Consider the following 24,435-nt stretch of genomic DNA (forward strand, 5'->3'; position numbering starts at 1 on the left):
ACATTTTAGTAATTTTTATTAGGAAAACATATTAATAATTGTGCATTTTGAATGCACAACTAATAAGTGTGTAACTTATTTTTACACAAAATTGCAAAAATAGCTATTGGTGTCCATTAATGCATGGAACCGCCAAGTCATTTTTAAACTTCAAGGGTGTATTTTATGGTCATGTGTTGACACCTGCAGATGGCTATGGAAGTCAACACACTTATCAACTTCCTAGATTGATCCCTCTTCAATGTGTCCCCAAAGATGAAAGTGATGAGTTGTGGAGCCTGATTCATTGTTTTTGCCCTTGCAGGAAGGGGGGTCCGGGGGCTCCCCCCGGTGCCCCCCCCCCCCCCAAAGAATTTTTTTTAAATTCCGCAGCCCATTTCATAAGGCAAAAAAAAATTTAAAAAAAAAAAAGACAAAAATGACCCTGGGTGTGGTCAACGCACCCAGGGTTGGGTTGACCGCACCCGGTGCCACACCCGCGTCGAGTCGCATCGGTGCGGGTGCGGCACCCTGCTAGCCGAATCCCTGTGACATAGCTCTGGTGCTTAATTTCATATGACCCCAAATGATAATAGTTTATCCAAATTTGTTAAAAATAAAACAAGTGTGTTAAAAGTTTTTACAACTGATGGAACTTCTCTTGAAATAGAAGGAATAGGAAATTTTGAAAAAATCCATAAAACTGAGAAATTTTTTATTCCAAAAGTAAGATTTATTCTCAAACTAAATTTAAATTTATTATCCGTTTCTCAAATATCTGACTATGGTTGTAATATTTTATTTCTCTTCTCATGGTTGTTGGGTACAGGATCGCTAGTCAGGAAAGTTGAATGGGGAAGGCCATAAAGAAGGACTCTATTACATGGATTTTTTGGAAATGCCAAAGAAAGTTTTTTATTATAACATTCAGAAAAAATGAGTTGGAGTTGTGGCACAAAAGACTCGGTCATCCTCATATAGCCAAAATCCAACATTTTCAAAATCTAGAAAAAATTTGTAATTCTGAAACGTTTACTTGTAAAGATTGTATTCTTGGCAAAATGAAAAGATTATCATTTCATAATAGAACTGTTGTCACTTCAAGACTTTCCACTTGGGAAGAAACCTATAGGATGTCGATGGGTTTACAAGGTTAAAACTAGGAGTGATGGTACTCTTGAAAGATATAAAGTTTGTCTTGTGGCCAAAGGTTATGCCCACGAATAATGAAATTGACTATGAAAAAAACCTTTGCCCCTATTGCTCGTATGACAACAGTCAAAACCTTAATTATCTTAGCTTCCATCAAGAAATGGTTCATATTTCAGATGGACGTCAAAAATGCATTTCTAAATGGAAACCTAATTAAAGAAGTGTACATGGAAGACCCTCCCGGTCTCAATATTCCTAAGAGTAAAGTCCTTCGCCTGGAAAAAGCTCTTTATGGCCTTAAGCAAGCACCCAAAGTGGTACGACAGGTTTAGTCATGTTATGATTGATATTGGTTTTCACTTCTGCTTGACTGACACTGCTTTGTTTATTAAAAGTTCTGATGTAGGGATCACTGTGCTTCTTCTATACATAAATGATATGATCATCACTGGAAGATACAAACAGGGAGTTAAAAACATCAAAAACCTTCTTAAATCTCATTTTTAAATGACTGGTTTAAGTTAATTAAGATATTTCTTAGGTATTGAAGTTGCTTACTCAGGTCTGGCATTACCGATGATAAGAAAGAAGATACTCCAAAAGTTGTCAATGTAAAAATAATCGGAGCTTTTTCCTATCTATCAATTATCAGACCAGACATAGCACATGTTGTGCACACAGCAAGCCAATTTCAGCATGCTCCCACGTCTGTTCATATGAGAGCAGTTTTGCGTATCATCAGAAAACTCAAGACCTCTCTTTCGAGAGGGCTCTTTTTGTCTTTTACTTCCTCACTTGATTTGATTGCATACACTGATGCTGATTGGGGAGGTGATCCCAACAATCGACATTCAACCACTGGTTTTTGTGTCTTTTTAGGTGAATCTTTGATATCGTGGAGATGCAAAAAGTAGCAAAAGGTCTCTCTCTCATCCAAAGAAGTCGAATATCGTGCCATGGCAACCACGACCATGGAAATAGTTTGGCTCAGACGTCTGCTTGCTGATATGGAAGCAAAAGCAACACAAGCTTCACGTATGTACTGCGGCAACAAAAGTGCGATCTACATTGCAAGCAACAGAACATTTCATGAACGCACCAAGCACATTGAAATGGATTGTCACTACGTCAAAAAGGAATATCTACATGGGACAATTGATCTGCCATATGTTACCTCAGAATATCAGTTAGCAAACTTATTTACAAAGCCTCTCGTTGCTCCCAGATTTCACTTCCTCTTAGACAAACTTTCGCTCATTGTACCGTAAGTTTGAGGGGGAGTGTTAAAATATAATATATATATAATAATAATAATAATATTATTATTATTATTATATATATTTATGTAATTTTAATTTTATTTTTCTGTATTTTTTACTACATTATCTATAAACTGACGACTCATAACAATCCCTACTCCAATAGGAATAGGAATGGAGTAGGGATTGTTATGAGTCGTCAGTTTATAGATAATGTAGTTGAGATCCGTAGGAAGGGTGATAGAATTTTACTTATTAAATTAGTATTAGGTACGGATATTATTAATATTATTAGTGTTTATGCACCTCAGGTAGGTTTAGATGATTCCATTAAGCATCAATTTTGGGAAGATTTAGATGGAGTAGTACAAGGGATATCTTATGGAGAAAAGCTTTTCATCGGCGGTGACCTTAATGGACATGTAGGCATTAGTAGGGATGGATTTGAGAGTATCCATGGAGGCTATGGTATAGGAGAAAGAAATGAAAGTGGAGAAAGGATTTTAGATTTTTGTTTGTCCTATGATATGATCTTAGCAAACACTTGGTTTAGGAAGAGGGAGTCTCACCTAGTAACATTTAAAAGTGGGGTTAATACGAGTTAGATAGATTTTTTCCTACTTAGAAAGAGAGATAGGGGTTGTTGCATCGATTGTAAGGTTATACCAGAAGAAAGTGTAGCTACACAACATAGAGTCTTAATTTTAAATCTCAGAATTAGACAATGCCGCAAAAGGGATAAACATAGGATAGATCCTAGAATTAAGTGGTGGGCACTGAAAGGAGCTAAACAAGGAATGTTTGTAGAGCAGGTAGTTAAGGAAGCTGATTGGTGTCTCGAGGAGGATTCAGAATCAATGTGGAATAAGATAGCGGGTGGCATGAGAAAAGTGGCTAATGAGGTATTGGGTGAGTCTAAAGGCGGTGCACCACTAGGTAAGGATACATCATAGTGGAACGAGGATGTCAAATTAGCTATTAAGGTTAAAAGAGAGTGTTATAGAAATCTAAGTAAGAGTCGTGATAATGAGAATTTGGAGAAGTATATGATAGCAAAGAAGGAAGCTAAAAAAATTGTTCGAAACGCGAGGGCTAAGGTATATAAGGAGGTTTATGACAAGTTGGATACCAAAGAAGGCGAGAAGGATATTTATAGGCTTGCAAAGATGAGAGATAGGAAATCGAAGGATTTGGGTATGGTTAGATGTATCAAAGATGAAACGCAAAGGGTTTTAGTCAAAGATGAGGAGATTAAGGAGAGATGGAAAGATTATTTTGATAAGCTATTTAATGATAGTCATGCTCAAGATCTTGGAGACTTCTCCATTCCTTTTCATGAGATAAATCGTGACTTCATGCGCAAGATTCAAAAGAAAGAAATTGCAGAGGCTTTGAAGAAAATGAAATCAAGAAGGGCAGTTGGCCCAGATGGTATACCTATCGAGGCTTGGAAATGCTTGGGAGAGAAAGGTTTAGAATGGTTGACAAATCTTTTTAACTTGATTTGGCGAACAAATAAGATGCCTAATGAGTGGAGGAAGAGTACTTTGGTGCCTTTATATAAGAATAAGGGTGATAAACAAGATTGCACAAACTATCGTGGTATAAAACTCATGAGTCATACTATGAAACTTTGGGAGAGGGTGATTAAGTCTAGGTTGAGGAAGGTTGTCATGATATCAGAGAATCAATTTGGTTTTATACCTGGAAGATCAACTATAGAAGCTATACATCTTCTTAGACAACTTATTGAAAGATATAAAGAGAGGAACAAAGATTTGCATATGGTTTTTATTGATTTAGAGAAGGCATATTATAGAGTACCTAGGGACGTTCTATGGTGGACAATGATGAAGAAAGGTGTTTCTCTCAGGTACATTAGTATAATTAAAGATATGTATGAAGGAGTAGTAACCAATGTCCGCACTTGTGGAGGGGTGACAACCAATTTTCCGATAACGGTTGGGTTACATCAAGGATCTGTTTTAAGCCCTTTCCTATTTGTGATAGTGATGGATGAGCTTACGAGATCAATTCAAGAAAATGTACCGTGGTGTATGTTGTTTGCTGATGATATTGTTTTGATTGATGAGTCTAGAGCTGGGGTTAATGCTAAGTTAGAATTATGGAGACAGACATTGGAAGCTAGAGGTTTTAAGTTGAGTAAGAATAAGACTGAATATATGGAATGTCGGTTTAGTAAGCAACGAAGTAGTGATGGGAGTGTAGTGAAGCTTGGTGAGCAAGAAATACCGGTGAATGATTATTTCAAATATTTGGGATCCATCATTCAAAAGTATGGAGAAATTGATGGAGATGTAAATCATAGGATAAAGGTTGGGTGGATGAAATGGAAAAGTGCAACTGGAGTGCTGTGCGATCGTAGAATGTCATTGCGGTTGAAGGGAAAGTTTTATAGGACGACTATTAGACCCGCTTTACTATATGGTACGGAATGTTGGGCTGCCAAGAGACATCATATTCAAAAAATGAGTGTAGCTGAGATGCGGATGCTTAGATGGATGTGTGGAAATACAATAAAAGATAAAATTCGGAACAAGGAGATACGTAAGAAGGTAGGTGTTGCACACATTGAAAATAAGATGCGAGAGAATCGTTTACGGTGGTTTGGACATATTCGGCGAAGGCCTAATGATGCTCCAGTTAGAAGGTTGGAGAAATGGGAAAATATATTAGTTAAAACAGGTCGGGGTAGGCCTAGGAAGACTTGGATGGAGATGATAGGAAAGGATATGAATGCTTTGAACCTCACCGAGGACATGGCATTGGATAGAAATGATTGGAGGAAAAGGATTCATGTGGAAGACCCAAAATGTATTTCTTTTTTGGTTCATATCGCTGACCCCAATTGTTTTGGGATGAAGGCGTAGTTGTTGTTGTTGTTTGTTGTATTTTTTGCTACTTTCTTTTTAACTTTTTGAGAGTCTAATTCTAATAGAACTAGACTTACATTATTAGTTAAGTTTCACTTGGAACTTAACTAATAATGTAACTGTTGGATTAGTCCAACGGTTACAAGGAGAGCTCTTTGAGAGCTCTCCTCTCCCACTTGTATATAAAGGGGTGCATCCCCTCTTGTATTTTATTCCAATGATTCTTAAGCATTTGGTGTTTCATATCAATAAAGAATATTTTTTATTTCTTCTTTTGTTTCCCATTATACCCTTTTTAAGGGTTATGCTTTAGTGTCTTTTTAGACACCTCGTGCGGATCTAAGTTCGTGTTTGGAAGATCCTCATTTCATTTCACACTGAAGATTCCATGACGAGCACGAACGATAAAGAAAATGAGACCAATTTGAAATACCAGAAGATGAAGCTAAGTAAAGAAAAATAACACTGAAAGCCCAGACGATTTTCCGCAACGATTTTTTTTTGCTACATGTCAGATATATCAAATCTCAAAATATATATAACTATATTTTTTTATCTGAAATCAAACCGATGAAGACAAATTTTCAACGGAACCCTGATCAGAAAATACTTTATTTTCAAATCTGAAAGAAACAAGATATTCTCAAATATGAAAATCAACAGAATAATCTAGATCTGAAAATCAGATCAATGGGTTAAGGATGAGAAAGATGTTTTCAGATCTGAAAACTAAAACACGATTTTACAGGACTGAAAAAAAAAAGATTTAGAAATTATAGTTTTCTTTTCGAGAACAAAAGTTTCAGATATAGAATGAGGTTCAGATCTGAAAGAAAGAAGGAGAAAAATAGTTTAACCCAAGAGAAGTAGATCAAAATCAATAGAGAATATAGGTTAACATCAAAGAAAGGGGAAGGAGGACCAAGAATTTTTTCTTTTTGAGAAGGGAAAACTACAGAGAATAGAAGAGAACAAGATTTGAGAAAGGAGTTTTTTTTTTTTGCAGCCAAGATTTTCGATCTTGCCTCGATGTTCAGTCTTTAATAAGAGACCCGCTCTGATACTATGTAAAACCGGATCTCTGTTTGAAAGAAGAAAATGATGGAGAGGAGAAGAAGTTGCTTCAAAACACCAAAACGCCAACAACAAGGTCGTCTGGGCTCTTTTCCTTATATTAAAGAAACTTTCTAATTTACATGAACATTTACAGTATTTCCCTATATTAACAACAATCTAATATACAAAGAAAGGGGCAAAACTAGAAAATACAATACAACACTCATAATAAAACATGATAAACAGAAAATAACTTTAGCATAGACCAAATCTGGATCCAGATCGTGAATCCAGGCAAGGATGTCACGTCTCAACACATTTCACTTGCCAAATCCAATCTTCATTAATTGCCATGTTTAATAAAATAATTTATCCAATAAATTCTACCAGTGTTAAAAACGCGCGGGCCTTTTTGCCTTGAGGCGTAAGCCTGAGGCGCACCTCATAGTTATGAGTCAAATGGGGGTCAAAGCCCCCATTTGACTCAATTTTGGGGCTAAATAGCCCCAAAAAATTTTCGGGCTATCTCCCACCCTGCTCTCTCGGTCTCCCTGTGTCTCTAGCAAAGAAGAAGGTACGTACCAATCTTGTCTCGCTCTCTCCCTGCATCTCTCTCCTTGCTCTCTCTGCGTCTCTCTCTCCTTGCTCTCCTTGCGTCTCTCGGTCTCTTCCTGCTCTCCCTGCGTCTCCCGGTCTCTCCCAACTTGTTAATGTTAATTTTTTATTGAATGAATGTTCATATTTTATTTCTTAGATACTTACATAGATCAAGTTGTTACATTAATGTTACTTTACATGTTAATCTCATATTTTTTCAATATTTATTTGAGATTTTTTATTTCTTGTTGGTTGTTGCTTCATCAATAAAGCAATTTCTTTTTATTTATAATTTTAGATATTTTTTAGAGTTTTTTTTTAAGTTTTCAAAAAAAATTGAGGCTTATGCTTTACGCCTTGCCTTAGTTTTTGGTGGAGCGCCTCGCTACACCTCAAACGCTTTTCACAACATTGGGTTCTACCCTTTCCCAAGATAATCTCAATCTGGCCAAACAAGAGAGAATAGGAATCCACAAATAACAGGGCCAAAAGAAGTGAAAAGACATTTCCTCAGCGAATAGAGATTAGTATTGATTCACGACACATATTGCCGAGTCATGACTCATGATGTTGCCCAATAACATTGGCCATGAAAAAATAATAGACCTGGATTATGGTTGTTCTCTAATCTTTCTGATGTGATCATTCCCATGTGAACAACGGGGTCAGACACTAAGCACTGATAATATCAAGTCCTCCATAGGAACAGTCTTATGTGATTTTTTACATTTGAACTCTATAAGTTAAAAATATACTCTATCAGCCAAGCTTCTCTACCCTGGAAGCCATAATTGATACTTTTGAAAGCCATATTCTCAACCTGGAATATGGTAGATTAGATTACTTGTCAGTGAACAAAGTCTAGCCCAGATATTGCAAGATCATCATCTTTAGTGATAAAAAAACTATCATGCAACTAAGAATATTTTTATTTTTTCACAGAAAATAGTCTGAAAAAAGTCCCTACCGCCAATTTTTTTTATTGCGTAGGATTTTTTAAGAGATAAAAATACAAAAAAAATACCCACAAATTTTCAAAAAAAAAAAACCCACAAATCTTTACTTGTTTGGTTCAGAGACCAAATAGAATCAATGAAAATTTATGGAATTTGAGATTTTTTGAAATAAAAAAGTTTTTAAAAATGTGCAAAATAAAGATCTCAGAAAATTATGAGTTAAAATGATGTGTTAATTTACTGATTATTTTGTAAAAACCACAAATCCAGTATTGGCAATATTAGTAGGGGAGATGGGGGATTTTGGGTCTGAAATAGCACAGTTTGGGCATTTGAAATTTGTTAAAACTTCAGTCTCTTTCAAAAACAAGTAAGGGTAGTTTTGGGGGTAAAAATATTTTAAAACCCATAGCCATTGGATGTCAACAAATCCAACAGCAAAGATAAGGGAGTACTTGCTCAAAGCACCCTATCATTACCACACAAGTACAAACACAAACACATGCACATGCACAATGATAAATAATATCCAGCTAAATACCAAAACATGAATCAATATTCATGCATCAAAACACAAAATCATACCATTGCAACTAGCATCACATGCACACATGGAACACAATGCACAAGCCAGGAACAACATATAAATAAATCAAGGATACCTGTAGTGAAAGAGAAGTTTCTATTGGAGCATAAGGATGTGCTTTTACGACACCTCCTTCCAAGGATTTATTAGCCAACTCAGGAAAGGTTGACTCCAACCAATTAATGGCAAGACTAGCATTATTAACAGCTTTGGAATTGGATGATTTCAACCCAAACAGATGGGCATCCTTGTAGATTTCCTGAATGGACGCCCAACTGTAGATGCTGCCATATAAAAAAAGAAAAAGTCAATAAGTGATTGGAATACACTTGTGTATTCATGCATGTACGAGTAACACTACAAAGAATAAGCATATACCCCTCGGAGCAACATAATTACCTCCCGAAAGGAACAACTGGGCAGAGAACATAAATTGAACCATCACTAAACAGAAAAAATACCTGCACAAAGCAAATCTGCAAGGTGAGAAACATTTTTCACACATGGCGTTATACACTTTAAAATAACTTTCTGAATGCAAAATTAAGTCCCTTATACAAAAATGAACCTTCCCACATTTTTAAAACGTATGCTCTTGAATCAAGATTGGTTGAAGATCTGTACCACCAAAGTTTAGCCCCTTAAGACTAAGATCCTAACATCATCTACTTTTCATTAGTCGTATGTCATAATACTTTTCATCCCAGTCTTACCTTGACGAAACATCATTAAGCCATCCTCGTTGGAAGTAAAATTATCTGACCAGTGTTAATCCTATCAACAATACTATAGTAAATGACAGAAGAAGCATCATGGTTGATGATTTTAATGAGGTCCTAATTTATAGTCAGTATCGGCGTCATTTACATCGGTAGAAGGATCCTACTTGGAGCCATACTCACTGCAAATCTGTCCCATAGATGTTCACCCCCAAAAGAAAAGGCCACCAGGCATCTGGACAAGGTGTTCTTGCTACATTGCATTGCTTGTAAATAGAATTCTTGCTCCGGCCTCTCCAAATCAGCAGATAAATCAAATATCCTACCAAGAGAAATGGAAAGCATAAGTGGCATAACCTCATCTATATGCACCTAGAGAAAAAATAGGCATAATTCAAGTGAGCCAATATAAGCAAAAAGGTTTAAAAAAGAGAGAGATAACAGAGTTTCTCATTGTGATTAAATCATCAAATTGCTAATATCATTATGTAAATATTTGCCAAGCATCAGCTTATGTGTATGAAAAGACTATTAGAATATGGACTGGATATGGATCCATCCAATAAAGGATCCATATCCATTCATGGGTTTTGTATTTTAATGTAATGTGTTGCTAATACAGGGCACTTTTGTTCATGTGTAAATTATTGTAACCCTATTAAGACTAATGAAGCATTACCGCAGCCATCGAGTTAACAGTGGCTGCCGATTTTTGAAAGCTCTCTCCTTTCCCCTTGCTCTTTCTCATACTTTCAGCAGAACACGTCACGTCAGTTCATAAGCAAATTTATCATGGTATCAAAGCAGCGGATCTTCTGGGCGTGAAAGGCTTTGCTCAGTCGATGTGAAAATCGACTTCTCCTTGCCATCAACAAGTAGAGGAACTTCTGGGTGTGACAGGCTTGCTCAGTCGACGTGAAAGTCGACTTCTCCTTGCTGTCAACAGGTCACGTTCTTCTTCCTTCTTCTTTATCCTATTTCTTTCTGTTGTCATCATCTCCTGTTGCCTTCTACTTATTCTTTTATCTTTGTCTACTGTGGATTCCTGTCGCAGATCTGAAATATTTTCAGATCTGCTGTCTGTTTTTAACAGATCTGAAATAAAATTCAGATCTGTTGTCGTTCCCTTACCTTCAGATATACTATTATCGCAGATCTGAAATGCATTCAGATCTGCTGTGTATTTTCGACAGGTCTGAAATAAAATTCAGATCTGCTGTCGTTAAAAATCTGCCGTGAACATCTCTATTCTCCTTCTTCATACTGGTCTAAAATCAGCAACCAGATTTTACTACAAAATCTGCCGTGTAAGTTTTTCTCCTTCATCCACAGCCTGTCTTCATTCTTTCTATCACAGCCGACTGCCTCTACTCCCCTTATTTCACATTTTCTTCCTTTTGGCCCTATACTCAATCTGAAATCAGTCACGTCGAGCTTCCTTCACTGATTCGATTTCAGATTTATTTTCAGAGACATTGTTCTTGTCCTTGATTCCTCTTAACTTCAAGTATTAATTTGCTAAGTCTGCAAATGGATACTTCTATCAACTCTAGTCTTTCTTCTAATTTTTTGGGACAGCTAGTCTCAGAAAAACTAAAAACAAATAACTATTTGACTTGGAAAAGGCAGATTACCCCTTTCATTCGAAGTCAAGATCTTTCAGGTCATTTGGACAGCTCAATTTCAGCACCTTCAGAGTTCATCACTCAAGAAGCCAAAGATGAAGGAGGATTGTCGAACATTATTCGCAACCCTGCATTTGTTGCCTGGATGAAGCGCGATCAGGCTCTCGTCGCGTATATCACTTTCACGTTATCACAAGAGGTATTGGTTTTCATTCCTGATGATTGCACAGGTAAAGTATTCTGGGAGACTCTAGCTCAGACCTACTCTCAGATATCAGAGGCTAAGATGTTGTTTCTCAAGCGTGAATTCCAGCTTTTAAAAAAAGGAGTCAATAAGCATTATTGAATTTTTAAATCAAGTCAAAAGCATCACAGATCAATTAGCAATTGTCGGATATCCAGTGTCAGATAAAGAGAAAGTGCAGCAGATGCTGAGTGCTCTGGGGGGCTGAGTATCATGTTCTTGTCACTTCTTTATCGTGTCTCCCCACGTTGCCCAGTTTTGAGGATTTACGTACTAAATTGTTTCAATATGAGATGTCTTTGAAAAGCATGTAAGATGCTTTAGCAGGGCAATCATCTACGCATGATGTTCTTGCCACAGGCATGACTGTTGATCGTACACGAGGAGATATCCCCTATAGAGGGAGGCGTGGCAGAGGAGCACAAATCCAAGGTAGACGTGGGTTGCTACCTACGCTAAATTTCACTGTCGGTCCTTCAAAGAGTGCTCCCACATGTTACCAGTGCAACAAACGTGGTCATATCAGTGTTTTAAAACTCGCTGAGTCAACTCACCGAGTCAACTCGCTGACTCGGCCCTCCAGCGAGTCAACCCGGCAAGCTTAACTCGGGCTGCGAAAACTCGGCTGCTGACTCAGCCAGACTCGGCTTGACTTGGCCAGACTCGGCTTGACTCGGCGAACTCGGGCGAGTTCTGGGATGTTTGAAATTTGATTTTTTGGGTATTTCACACACACATATTCACTTTTGTACTGAATAATACATCTTTCCCATGGACTGTCAGGAAAGATCTTTTTGAACAAATAACTGCTATAGTATAGAAATCAAACAACAAAGCATTCTAGTCTATAAACCCAATTAACAAAGAATTCTATGCATCTAAAAGCAGAGATTTCTTTCAAGACACATGGAGATTGGAGAGTTAGGACCTAAAAATTTCTCATCTGAATATCACATATTACTTTACATACATGATGATACAACTTCATAAAAAAACTCTGCCTCTATAACTAACATTGCCCCATCACCACCCTTTCGTGGACCACTAGAGGTCCAAGGCAACTTCTAGTTTTGCACTTTATGTTCTGTAAATGATAGTTTATCTTATACAGTGATACTTTTCCCCAGTCTGTAGCATTTGGTGCAGCTTCTGGGCCATTTTACCAACATCATATGTCTTTGTTTCTGTCCTTTGTCTAATTGGAATCTTTTTTATTTAAGAGCTGGGCATCATGAATCTAAGGCCTGCAGCAATTTCACTTTTCCTAACCTCTAATCTTAGGCATTGAAAATTTTATTCTATCTTCTTTTGAGCTGCTAATAGTTGTTTGAATTCTTTCAAGGTGATGCATGGTGCAGAAAATTTGTCCAACTCCATTATGTGTTCTTTGTTTGTCCAAAATAATGAATCTCTTAACTCGACCTGCCATTCTCTGTATATTGCATGATCCAAGTGACTGCAATCCATAATCACACAGGATACCAGTGCCATTGGGATCATGTAGTTCCCAAGGGCTATGAAGGTGTTGGCGTGATGAATCACTCTTGTACTGAATAATACATCTTTCCCATGGACTGACAATTTATATATTGTTTTTCTTTTAAAATCAAAAGTTAACAAAACCCGGTCTGAGTCACCGAGTTGACCCGCCGAGTCACGAGTCAATAAAGAACAAGACGAGTTCCGAGTCACGGGTTTTAAAACCTTGGGTCATATCAAATCTAACTGTTGGTTCAACCCTCAAAATCGAAACAAAATGCAAAACCAAAGAAATGTTGTCACATCAGGAACTGCAGGTACCTTCCGGGTCAGTGATAATGCTAAGGATTTCTCTTGTCTGCAATGGCCGACTTGAACTTGAAACAGAATGATGATGGAATATGGTATGTGGACTCTGGGGCAGCAGCTCATGCCACTGACAATGCAGGTAAGTTCTCTACTTTAACCCCATATTTTGGTAAGTCTAATATTGTAACTGGAGATGAGACTCACCACCCTATTTCGAATGTAGGCAATGTCCTTATTCCTTTATCTGAGTCTTCATTCATTCCTCTATCTAATGTTGTTCATGCACCAAATATAAAGAAAAACATTGTCTCTGTTTCAAAGCTTGTTGATTCTACAAATTCATCTGTGGAATTTACTCCTACCTTTGTCTTTGTTAAGGATCTTCAAACGAAAGAGACGTTCGCTAAAGGAGAGCAGCGTGGAAACATGTATATTTTCAATGAAGATCCAGCCTCCAGTGTCCTGAAGCCAAAGTCTGATCATGTCTCTAAAAGTATTCTGAGTATATTCAAATGCAATAAGCCAGATCTTTGGCATGGCATTCCCGTCTTGGTCATTGTAGTCGAGTCTTTATTGAAAAATTAGTGTCCAATGATTTTCTTTCAGAGTCTGTCTTACCTTCATTACTGAAGGACAAAGTGTGTCTCAGCTGTCAGGACTACAAGAGTCATGTACTTCCCTTTCATCAAATAAATAAAAGAGCTTTCATGCCTTTTGAAATAATATGTTCTGATGTTTGGGGCCTAGCCCCCCAATAATTCCTCTTCTGGAAGCAAATATTATGTATCCTTTATTAACAGCTTCTCTCGTTTTACCTAGATATTCTTTATGAAGCATAAATCAGAAGTTTTTTTTATTTTCCGTCATTTTCATGCCTACATTAAAACTCAATTCTCCCAAAATATTCAAATTCTCCAATGTGATGGAGGTGGTGAGTATTCCTCCAAAGAGCTTTTAGACTTTCTCCAAGATAATGGAATACAACGTAGAGTTTCTTGCCCGTACACTCCACAACAAAATGGAATCGCCGAACGTAAACATAGACATATTGTGGAGAGTGCAATGAGTATGATGCATGGTTGTAACCTGCCTATTAGTCTTTGGATAGAAGCTTTCCATACTGCTACTTATGTGAATAATCGTCTTCCTATGCTCATTCTTGAAGATCAGTCTCCCTATTATGTTCTATTTGGTTTACATCCTGATTGAGATAATTTACGAGTTTTTGGATGCACATGTTATGTACACATTGATAAATCCACGAGAACCAAATTTCAGGACAAGGCTTTTATATGCCAATTTGTAGGTTATGCAGATGAACACAAGGGTTACAACTGCTATGATCCTGCCAATAAGAAGATTAGAATTTCCAGAAATGTTGTTTTTGATGAAAATAGTTTTCTGGGAAAAGAAGCAGATGTCAATCGTGAACATATTGATGCAGTTGCTAATTGGTATGATCCATGGCTTAGTACTGAACTTATTTCACATACTGCCGAACATACTATTTTAACTCCTAAAAGCATACATGGTGAGACGGTTTCAGATGATGCATCACAAACAGAATGCCTGAGATACAAAGGTAATGTGTATACCAGGAGACCCAGAGAGCAAACAAATGTACCTACAGAAGAACATGTTGCATTGTCTGATAACAGAGAAGCCCCAAGAAGATCAGGCAGGATAAGGCATCCTATTGAAAAATGGGTTAGTTATGACAACTATTCTATGGACTTTCAAATTTTTCTACCCAAGATTGAAAAACACGATGAACCACTTGGTTTTCATCAAGCTATCCAATCCAACAAATGGATTGAAGCGATGAATGAGGAGATCGAGGCACTTCATGAGTGTCAAACATGGGAGATAGTTGGCCGTCCTCCAGATAAGAATGTTGTTGGTTCCAAATAGGTATATAAAATTAAATATAAACCGGATGGTAGCATTAAACACCTCTACACTAAGGTATATAAATGTCATTAACTCAACACAAATACACTCTTGATCTTCTGGCTAAAGCAGGAATGACAGATTGTAAACATCTACCCACACCCAGTGTTGTCAACCAAAAGCTCAGTATTTGTGATGGTGAGTTATATCCTGATGCAGTCAAGTATCGCAGTTTAGTGGGTATGTTACAATATCTTACTTTTACTAGACCGGACATTGTATATTTTGTTAATCAAGTATCTCAGTTCATGCATGAACCAAAGATTGGTCACATGGATGCTGTCAAACGCATCATTCGCTATCTAAAAGGAACGGTGGGTGATGGACTCACATATATTCAATCTTCATGGAAGTCACCAAAACATAACATACTGGCCTATACAGATGCAGACTGGGCAGAGGATCCAGATGAGAGGAGGTATGTTTCAGGATAATGTGTTTTCATTGGGAGAAATCTTGTCTCATGGAGTAGTAGAAAACTGAAAGTTGTGGCAAGATCTAGCACAGAGGCAGAGTATAGATCTATGGTAGCTGCCACAGCAAAAGTGACCTGGATTAGGCATCTACTTATAGAGATGGGAGATGATATCTCAAATTCGACACTTGTGTGATAATAAAAGTGCTATACAAATTGCATTGAATCCTATTCATCACAGTCGAACTAAGCATATTGAGATTGATTAACATTTCATCAAACAAAAGATAGCAGACAAAGAGATTGAACCAGTTTATGTGCCTTAAGAAGACCAAATTGCCGATATGTTTACAAAAGGTCTTAGAAGTCACCATTTCTGGTATCTGAAGAACAAGTTGCACATGGTTCACTCACATGCACAACTTGAGGGAGGGTATTAGAATATGGACTGGATATGGATCCATCCAATAAAGGATCCATATTCATTCACGGGTTTTGTATTTTAATGTAATATGTGTTAATAATACAGGGCACTTTTGTCCATGTGTAAATTATTGTAACCCTATTAAGACTAATGAAGCATTACTGTAGCCATCGAGTTAACAGTGGTTGTCGATTTTTGAAAGCTCTCTCCTTTCCCCTTGCTCTTTCTCATACTTTCAGCAGAACACGTCATTAGAGAACCTAGTTTAAACCATTTTGTTGATAAGTGCATGGACAAGCTACTCTACACTTAATCCCATTTTCTTGTAGAAAGTTAATGAACCCCTTTGATGAAAACTCTCTACCACCATCACTTTGAAAATTGAGAGTCGAATTTATGGAAAATATTAAACACTTCAAATTTTTGTTTATTGAAGTATATCCAAGTAAAACATAAATAGTCATCGATGACACAAACATAATATCTTCTACTAGAAGGCGAATATATGGTGTGCTGGCCTCCAAACATCTGAACAAATAAACTCAAAAAATTTTGAAGCCTTTTTATTTAATTAAAAAAAGATAACATATAACTCTCGCAAACTTATCAACTTTGATAGAGTTCTTTATCTGACAAGGAACTTAAACTAGAGTAAGACCATTTGAAGTAAAAAATTCTCAATAAACCACCTGCTACAATGGGCAAAATGAGAATGTCAAACATTTGACTCAGAAGTATTAGGCTCAAACACTTCTAACATATGCGAATATGACTTCAGTTCAGGTTCCGAAATGGACTCCAGAGCAACAAACTCTTCCTTGAGATGTACATGTTTATGCATTGGTTCGCTTCAGCATATATCCACTTGGTGTGAAGATCTTTCAGATAAATAGAAAGTGAGGTAAAAATGTAAAGAATTTGTATCATCAAGTTTAGAACTGAAAAAAGATTACTTTATATTCAGAACATAAGACATTTGACAAAGAATACACTTAAAATTTGATGGATGAACAAAGACATGCCAGTAGGATAGATCTTTGAGTTGATAACTTCGAGTGTGACTACTCTCTTCTCGTCAGTTAGGACAGATTTGTCAATAATCTCAGTAGCAAATTTAGATTGAGTTAACAAATATCCTCGAGGAGAATAAGCTACTTCAATCTCTAAGAAAAATCTAAGAAAAACTAAATCAATTATTTCATAATTTTGTTTAAGTACATGCTTAATATGATTTACTTTCTTTTTATCTCCTCTTGTTATGATCATGTCATCAACATAAAGGAGCAAAATTACAATGTTTGCAGCAGATTTCTTAACAAATAAAGCTATGTCAATATAACATGAAAAATATCCAAGACTAATCATAACAGAACTAAAGCAATCATACAAGGCCTTCAGTGCTTATTTAAGCTCATACAAGGCCTTTTTAAGATGAAGAATGTTCAGTTTCAAAATATCATACCCAGATGGTGAATCTATATACACTTCTTTCTTTAGTTCTCCATTAAGAAAGGCATTTTTGACATCCATTTGGTAGATAGGTCATTTCTTAATAGCAGCCACAGCTATGAGTGTTTTAACAGTAGTCATTTTAGCGACAGGGGCAAAGGTTTCATCGTAATCTATCTCCTATTCATGTGAGTACCTCTTGGCTCCTAATCTGGCTTTATGTCTTTCTAATGTTCCATCACTCTTAGTTTTAACCTTGAAGACCCATCTACGTCCTATTGATTTCTTCCCAAGTGGTAAGTTGGTCAATTCCCAAGTTTTAGATTTTTCGAATGCTCTTATTTCGTCACACATAGCATTTTGCCATTCTGAATATATTTTGGCTTGATTATATGAGGCTGATTCAAAATAGGAGAAAACTTTTCCTAGACAGGCGGGGTAAATGACTCATATGTCATGAATCTAACAGTTTCTTTATGTTGTCTTTCAGAGTGACTAATATTTTTAGTTTCTTGTGCTTCTAGGTTGGAAAAGTTTTCTAAAGCATTTGGTTGATAGCATTCTTGTCTTCTTTTATATTGAATAATTTGATATTGGTTTTGATCTCCACCACACTGAGTATGTATTTGAGGTTCATTATCATCAATTTGATTCTCTTCTGATATCAAATCACTATCATTCTTAGAATCCAATTCTAAAAATATATATTCATCTTCTCTCTTAGGCACATTTTTATCAAAAAAAAATTCTTTTCCAAAAAAGTAATATTTCTTGAAATATATAATTTATCGTTTTCAAGATCATAGCATCGAAATCCTTTTTGACTCTCACCATACCCAAGAAATACAGAGGGGATGGTCCTTGGAGATAATGTTATTTTTGTTAGTTAACACTTACATCTAAAGATTCTTAGTCTAAAATAATCAGGAGAAATCTTAAAGAGTTTTTCATATAGAGTTACATTTTGAAGTTTAGATGATGGAAGTTGATTTATCATATAAACTGCAATAAGGGTTGAGCCAACCCAAAAGTGTTTTGGAATACTTTTGGAGATGAGCAAGGTCTTCTATTAATGTCTATGTTTTCGTTGGGGTGTGTTTGCACAAGACCTTTGGTGTAAGATTTCATTGGATTCTAAATAACTTTTGAAATCATTTGATGTGTATTCTCTCCCTGAATTAGAACGAAAGATGGATATGTTTGTTTTGAATAAATTTGTAACTAATTTGTGAAAATTTTTGAAGTTTTCAAAGACTTCATCTTTGTGCCTAAGAAATTAAATTAATGTATAACGAGTATAGTCATCAACAAAAATGACATAATATATGTATTCACCTTTAGACTTTACTGGGGTCGGGCCCCAAACATTAGAGTGTATTAATTCAAGTGGTTTTGAAGAAAAAAAGGTCCTCTCTTGATAAGGAATATATTTCATTTTGGCAAGTATATAATCAATACATTGGATTTTTTCATTGCAAAAAATTCTCAAATAAGATACATTTGACAATTTAGTAATACTAGGATGACCTAGTCTTTGATGCCACAAAATCAAATCCAATTTTTGTACATTGAGACAAAAAGGTTTCTTTTGAATTATTAGCCAACCCATGTAGTAGAGATCTCATTTTCTATGGCCTTCTTCAATCTGCTTCTCTGGTTAGAGATCCTATATAGAGCATTGGTCAGATGTGAAGGAGACACTATAACCTTGATCGGTGATTTAAGAAACTGAAAATAAGTTTAAGTTGAGTTTTGGAATAATTCTTATTTTTGGAATACAAAAATTCAAAGATTTTTCAAAATTTTCAATTCCTTTAACATCAAAGAGAGGTTTCATACGCATTAAAATTATTTTTTCTACTTTAATCAACACTATGATTGGTAAGCATAGAACCATTATAGGGTCATATGAAATGAAGCACCAAAATCAAGGAGCCAATGGGTCGTTCAAGGGGATATGAAGTGGAGACGACGTCACCAATTGTTGAGGAACCTTTGAGGAGAGGTTGCAAGGCTTCCATTAATTGAGATAGCGACATGTTCCCTATGGATTTACTTTAATTTTCTTTGTCGACTTGAGAAGTACCAACCGAAGCGGTCTTCCTTTCCTTTTTTACTTTAAATTCCAGACAATATGGTTTGATATGTCCCAATTCTCCAAAATTGTAACAAACAATTTTCTTCTTTCCATCTCCTTTTCCCTCAAAAGACTGAGGTTTTCCAAAGTTATTTTTGTAGAAATGTGGAAGCTTATATGTATAAGAACTCGCACCCCGATCTTGAAACTAAAACATTATCTTTTGACTCCTTTGATTCGGTTTAGGATTTTAACCTCGTTTCTTCCATGCAAACTTGGGCTAAAACTTCATCAATAGGTGGAAGTTCTTCTTGCTTTCTATGGAGGATGTTGCTCCTCATTTGCTCAAATTCGGGTTATAGACCACCCCTCGTGAATTGAAAAAATTGTTAATTTAAAATTTGTTTCCTTTTTGTTGGGCATCATTTGGAGTTTCCCAAATAGGTTTCATTTTTTCCATTTGATCTCACAACCTTTTTTAGAGTCCCATAGTACTCTCTTACACTCTTTTGTCCTTGCTTGCAAGTGTGGATTTTGTCTTGCAACTCCCATCTATACGCGGCATCATTTTGGGTATAGGTTTGCTTGGTAAAGAGCAAAACTTCATCGGCTTTTTCAAATTCCAATATGTTCTCACATGTGTCCTCACTCATACTTCCCATAAACAAGAAAAGTACCTTGGCATATCCAATTTTTCATTCTTTCATAGTTTCTTACAGTTCAAGAGTCTTTTCTTTCTCTTATCTTTTAAGGACCTCTTCTTTAGTAGTCCCATCATTTTTGCTAAAAGTATTTATAAAAATAGGTTGTGGCGTCATTGAGGAATCGTCAACATATTCCCACAAGCCGTTTTCAATTAGAATTCTTTTGATAGCAGTGGCCCATAAGTTTCAATTATTTTCATCGAATTTAATAGGAACCACCGTCGCCACCTCTTTATCAGCCATTGGAGAGAGAAGAGAGGAAACAAAAATATATATATAAAACCAAGAATAGTAGAAGGTACTTATTTTGGCAATGCTCCACACTTTGTTATGACGAACTCTTCCAATCTTCAACGAACCAGCCACGAGCAACAATCTTCAAGTGTGGCTATAAGCACACTTTCCGAGGCTCTATCTGATCTTCTCGATCTACCATGAGATACTTGAATGCCTCAATAACATCAATAGAGCATAAAGGCTCTGATATCATGTAATGTAATACAAAAGAAGTCCAAATGTCACTTATGGACATACACAATCACAATGACTACTTGTGGGTCAATTACATAAACACAAAAAAAAAAAACACAAATCAGCCACTTATGGGAATACAACACACATAAAAATATTAAATGTTATTAAGAAATAACTCTAAGCAAAAAGCAATACAAAGAGTGGGGTTTCAACCCCATTATATACACAAAGGAGACCATGAGTAGTCGTTGGGGAGGCACGGCTAGAAATGTAGCCGTTGGGGAGATCCTAGCGGCTCTATGGTCAAATGACCAATAAGCCCAATCCTATTCTATAATGTCCAAAAATAAAAATAAGAGAAAAATAAAATAGAAAAAAAAGTGTACAATGTACAATGACCATAATACCCTTATATACAAAAAGATTAAAATACCTCTATGTATATACACTGACAATGTGGCAGCTAACATGTCTTTTCTAACGATTGACAAGTCAAAGATCCAAAGTCTCAGTCAAGAGAAGGAGAAGTCGGACATGTGTCAAGCCCTGAAGGCATGGAGTGGGGTCCAAATAGGAGGTGTGTGATGTTGGAGTCTCCTAGGAGACGTCTCTTAGTTCTAGAAGATTAACTAGAGTTAATTAAGTTAGTTAATTAATTATGAAATAGTCTTTTAGTTGGTTTATTTTTTTAAGGAGTCTTTTGCTAATGAGTCCTAGTCTAGTTGATTTCTTTATGTAAGTAGGACTCAACCCAATCTCCATCTATATAAGGAGGTCTTAAGGAGCTACATGGAACATTGATTAATGAATTAAGTTTTCTCAGAATGCCTAGTTGTCCCCCTCTCTTTCTCCTTTTGTCTTTTTGGCATCCATACCCTCTAACGCCCTCTTTTCTCTTTCCACCCTTTTGGACGTCCCTACCTCTGTGACGTCTTCTCTTCTCTCCCTCTGGTTTCACCTGACACCACGTGTGTGGTGGTGGATCAGTCTACACAAAAGGCCCAAGCCCTTCATGTGTTTCCTTTCAAAGATCAAAAAAGACTACACTGCCCGAAAAAGCAAAAGCTTCTGCAGTCGTGGTTTTGTTGTACCGCCATCTCTAAAGCCTAACTCAAGTACTCAGCCCTCTAAGCCCCTAATATTTTTTTCATCGACCTGTAACCAGACCCTAGGTTGCACTAGGTTGTTTTTCATAGCCTTAACCAAAACCGCATCTACCTGATTAACCCAAAAACGCTTTGTTTTCACTGTTTGACTTTTTCAGCCTTCCAACGACCTATTTTACTGTTCCTTGACCTATAGCAGCCTATCTTAACCGAAACCCTCTCGTGATTGACCTTTGAGGTTGTTTTTAACATACCTGATTTCCCTGTTTCTATAGGACTTTTCTTAGAATCTCTCAAAACCTTCACCACGGTTACCCTTAGACCACTGCCCCATTGTGTCCATCGAGGATCTGCACCCTAGACATGTCCAGCCCAGCCTCAGAGGGCCAAGAACCTCAGGTTCGATCCTCTCTCTTTCGTCAAGATCGGAGTAAAGTACAAGTCTATTGCTAGCTCGGGGCTCCCTTCAGATCCAAGTTCTAAACCTTCAAAACTGGATCTTGAGGGGGGCCTAACAGCCACAAGCCATCCTCTTCTTGAAAAACGCCCAACACAAATTAGAAACAAGAACTGATTCAGGAGCACCACATAATCACCACCTTCCTTCCTAGTGTAGAGACCACCCATTCAAATAGATTCATTAGCTCCTCCACCAAAGCAATGCCACTAGATTCACAAGAACATTAAAAATAAATAAATAAAGCAACTCAGTTCTTTTTCTGTCTTTGCAATGAAAAAAGAGCATCAATAGGTTGACAAAGTTATGCACCTTAATGGCTTCCTGTTGTTTCTGTGTACTATGTGTGGTTTACTCGTGATTATTATTAGAGAGAGAGAGAGAGATGGTATGATTGTTTAATGAATGATCTATATCCTAAAAAAGAAAGCAAAAGGAGAAAGATTAAAAAAGAAAGACAATAAATAGCTAGTTGGAAAGAACAAAAAAGAGCTGGCTCATTATAGAAAAGGTCTAATATAAATTATAAGATAAACTGGGAAAACAAGCAAGAGGCTAACCTAACGCTATAGATTTGGAAAAAGAGGGCATATCATACCTAAAAAGACAGTCAGAAGAAAGTACTCCCAAATGTGTATCGCTACAAGGATGCCAGGAGACTTGCAATATTTGAATGAAGTTACTGCCATCAATAAATATTTGAGAACCAACAACAACTGTCCTGTATACAGTTTAAAGGAAACTCAATATTAGAGCAATTTTCTTCAGAAATTTCAGATATTTTAAATTTTCAACGATCTATGTAGAAGCTAAAAATAAAGTATGCAACTAAAATAATCACAATGCTGCTTACTTTTGACAAAATTTCTGAGGATGGTCCTACTAATAAAAAGTATCATGGCTATTATTTCCCAGAAACATGATACAAATTCTGAAATACTCATCCAATTAGTCCTCCAAAAGTATAATTCCTCGAAAATAAAGGAATGAAGTAGACTATGTCAATAATATGTTGGTCATGGTGAAAGATCATGTAGTAGCTAAAAGTATTATTTGCAATCATGTATAAATTTCAATAATCTTCAATGATTTTCTTAAAGGTTGGTCAACGATTATTATGGCTTCAAGATCAAACTCTATTTAACCCTAGTCATTTTTCACTTGTTATTGAACAAGAGCAGATGAAAGAAATTTTAATAAATAAATGCTAACCAAATCTTGGAGCATTAATCATGGAACCAAAAAAATATATTTGAATGATGCCATGGTAAAAAGGACAACTGCTTCAACAATAAGAAGCGTCAACCTTTCCTGAAGACAAAAGAAGCTGCTCCAAAGAAAGGTTACATCAATTGGAATAGAAAAGGGCATTTAGAGTGAGATTGCACGAACCTGACCTGAAAACAATGACAATATAAATTTAAGAATGAGCAGTGTGAATTAGAATGTATTATGCCTAAATGTTTGGTTACTAATTGTGATATCCCAACATGGTGGATAGATGCAGTTTTAACTAGTCATATTATTAAAAAAAAAACAGATTGGTGGACCCAAAAGAAGTACATCCAATGGACACCAAGTCATGGTCAACAATGCCTATTGCAGAGTAGTGAATATGAAGGCCTACAGGTTTATGAATGAGGGAAACACCATATTGTTGAGGAATGTCTTCTATACATCCTTATTAAGAGAACTTAATTTGCATGCCAGATAGTCAAGATGGGCTAGGAAGTCAGGTTCCAACCTAATAAAGTAACCATTGACACTTACATGAATGACAATGTTGAAGACCACTGCATGCATAACCTTGCCTATTTCATCTAAATATGATTGAAATAAAGTTAACAAATCTTTATCTTCTTCTGCTTGCATTTACTGTGCTAAAAATGTTGATTCTACCACACACAAAACATAATAAAATGAAACCAGTGGCAAGACTAGGCAATAATACCAACATAAATAATTTAGGTTAGGTTGAATGTGAACCTTGTTTATTAGTAAGATAAGTCTGATAAGAAAAATGACTCCCTAGAGGAACTAGATAAATTGGAAGATGTGCGCTCAAATATATGCAACCTATCTAGAGTAAAAAAGAAATATTAGCAAAAATTTCACAACATATAAACATAAGATTACCTTATAACATATAATTAACATTCAGTTATACGATTATATCCATCCTATTAACATATAATCCAAAGTTCTTACAAATATTTATGGAATACAAAAAAAGGAAGTTGAAGGTCTCATAGATAAGAATATGAATGTACTTAGGACAAAACAAAGAAGTGAATATACCTCTATAGATTTTGATGCCTTAACATCATTCATCACACTAGGCTGCATATACCCGAAACAAGATGCTGCTGCCAAGATGCAAGATAGAACACTTTTAAAAAAGACTAAGACTGTGATCCAATGAAAACCTACCTAAGGTTTTCTAGGAAGGCGCATTGACCACAACTATATATATACATAATAAGACTATTATAAGATCAGTAAATAGAGAATCTTATGAATTGTC

General features: G+C 36.2%; 1 protein-coding gene across 1 annotated transcript in view; it reads right to left on the reverse strand.

Annotated features, from left to right (window-relative positions):
* Positions 1-24,435, reverse strand: part of LOC149840038 (nuclear pore complex protein NUP88-like) — a 37,696-nt gene that overhangs the window by 10,434 nt on the left and 2,827 nt on the right. The window contains exons 3-6 of the mRNA XM_090004320.1: positions 22,510-22,632; positions 9,382-9,520; positions 8,879-8,940; positions 8,556-8,763 (exon numbers count right to left, since the gene is read on the reverse strand). Of these exons, the coding sequence (XP_089860446.1) occupies positions 8,556-8,763; positions 8,879-8,940; positions 9,382-9,520; positions 22,510-22,632 (532 nt within the window). The remainder of the gene's footprint in view (positions 1-8,555; positions 8,764-8,878; positions 8,941-9,381; positions 9,521-22,509; positions 22,633-24,435) is intronic.

The sequence above is a fragment of the Nuphar pumila genome, chromosome 4, assembly GCF_984573655.1.
Source record: "Nuphar pumila chromosome 4, dmNupPumi1.hap1.1, whole genome shotgun sequence".
Lineage (NCBI taxonomy): Eukaryota > Viridiplantae > Streptophyta > Magnoliopsida > Nymphaeales > Nymphaeaceae > Nuphar > Nuphar pumila.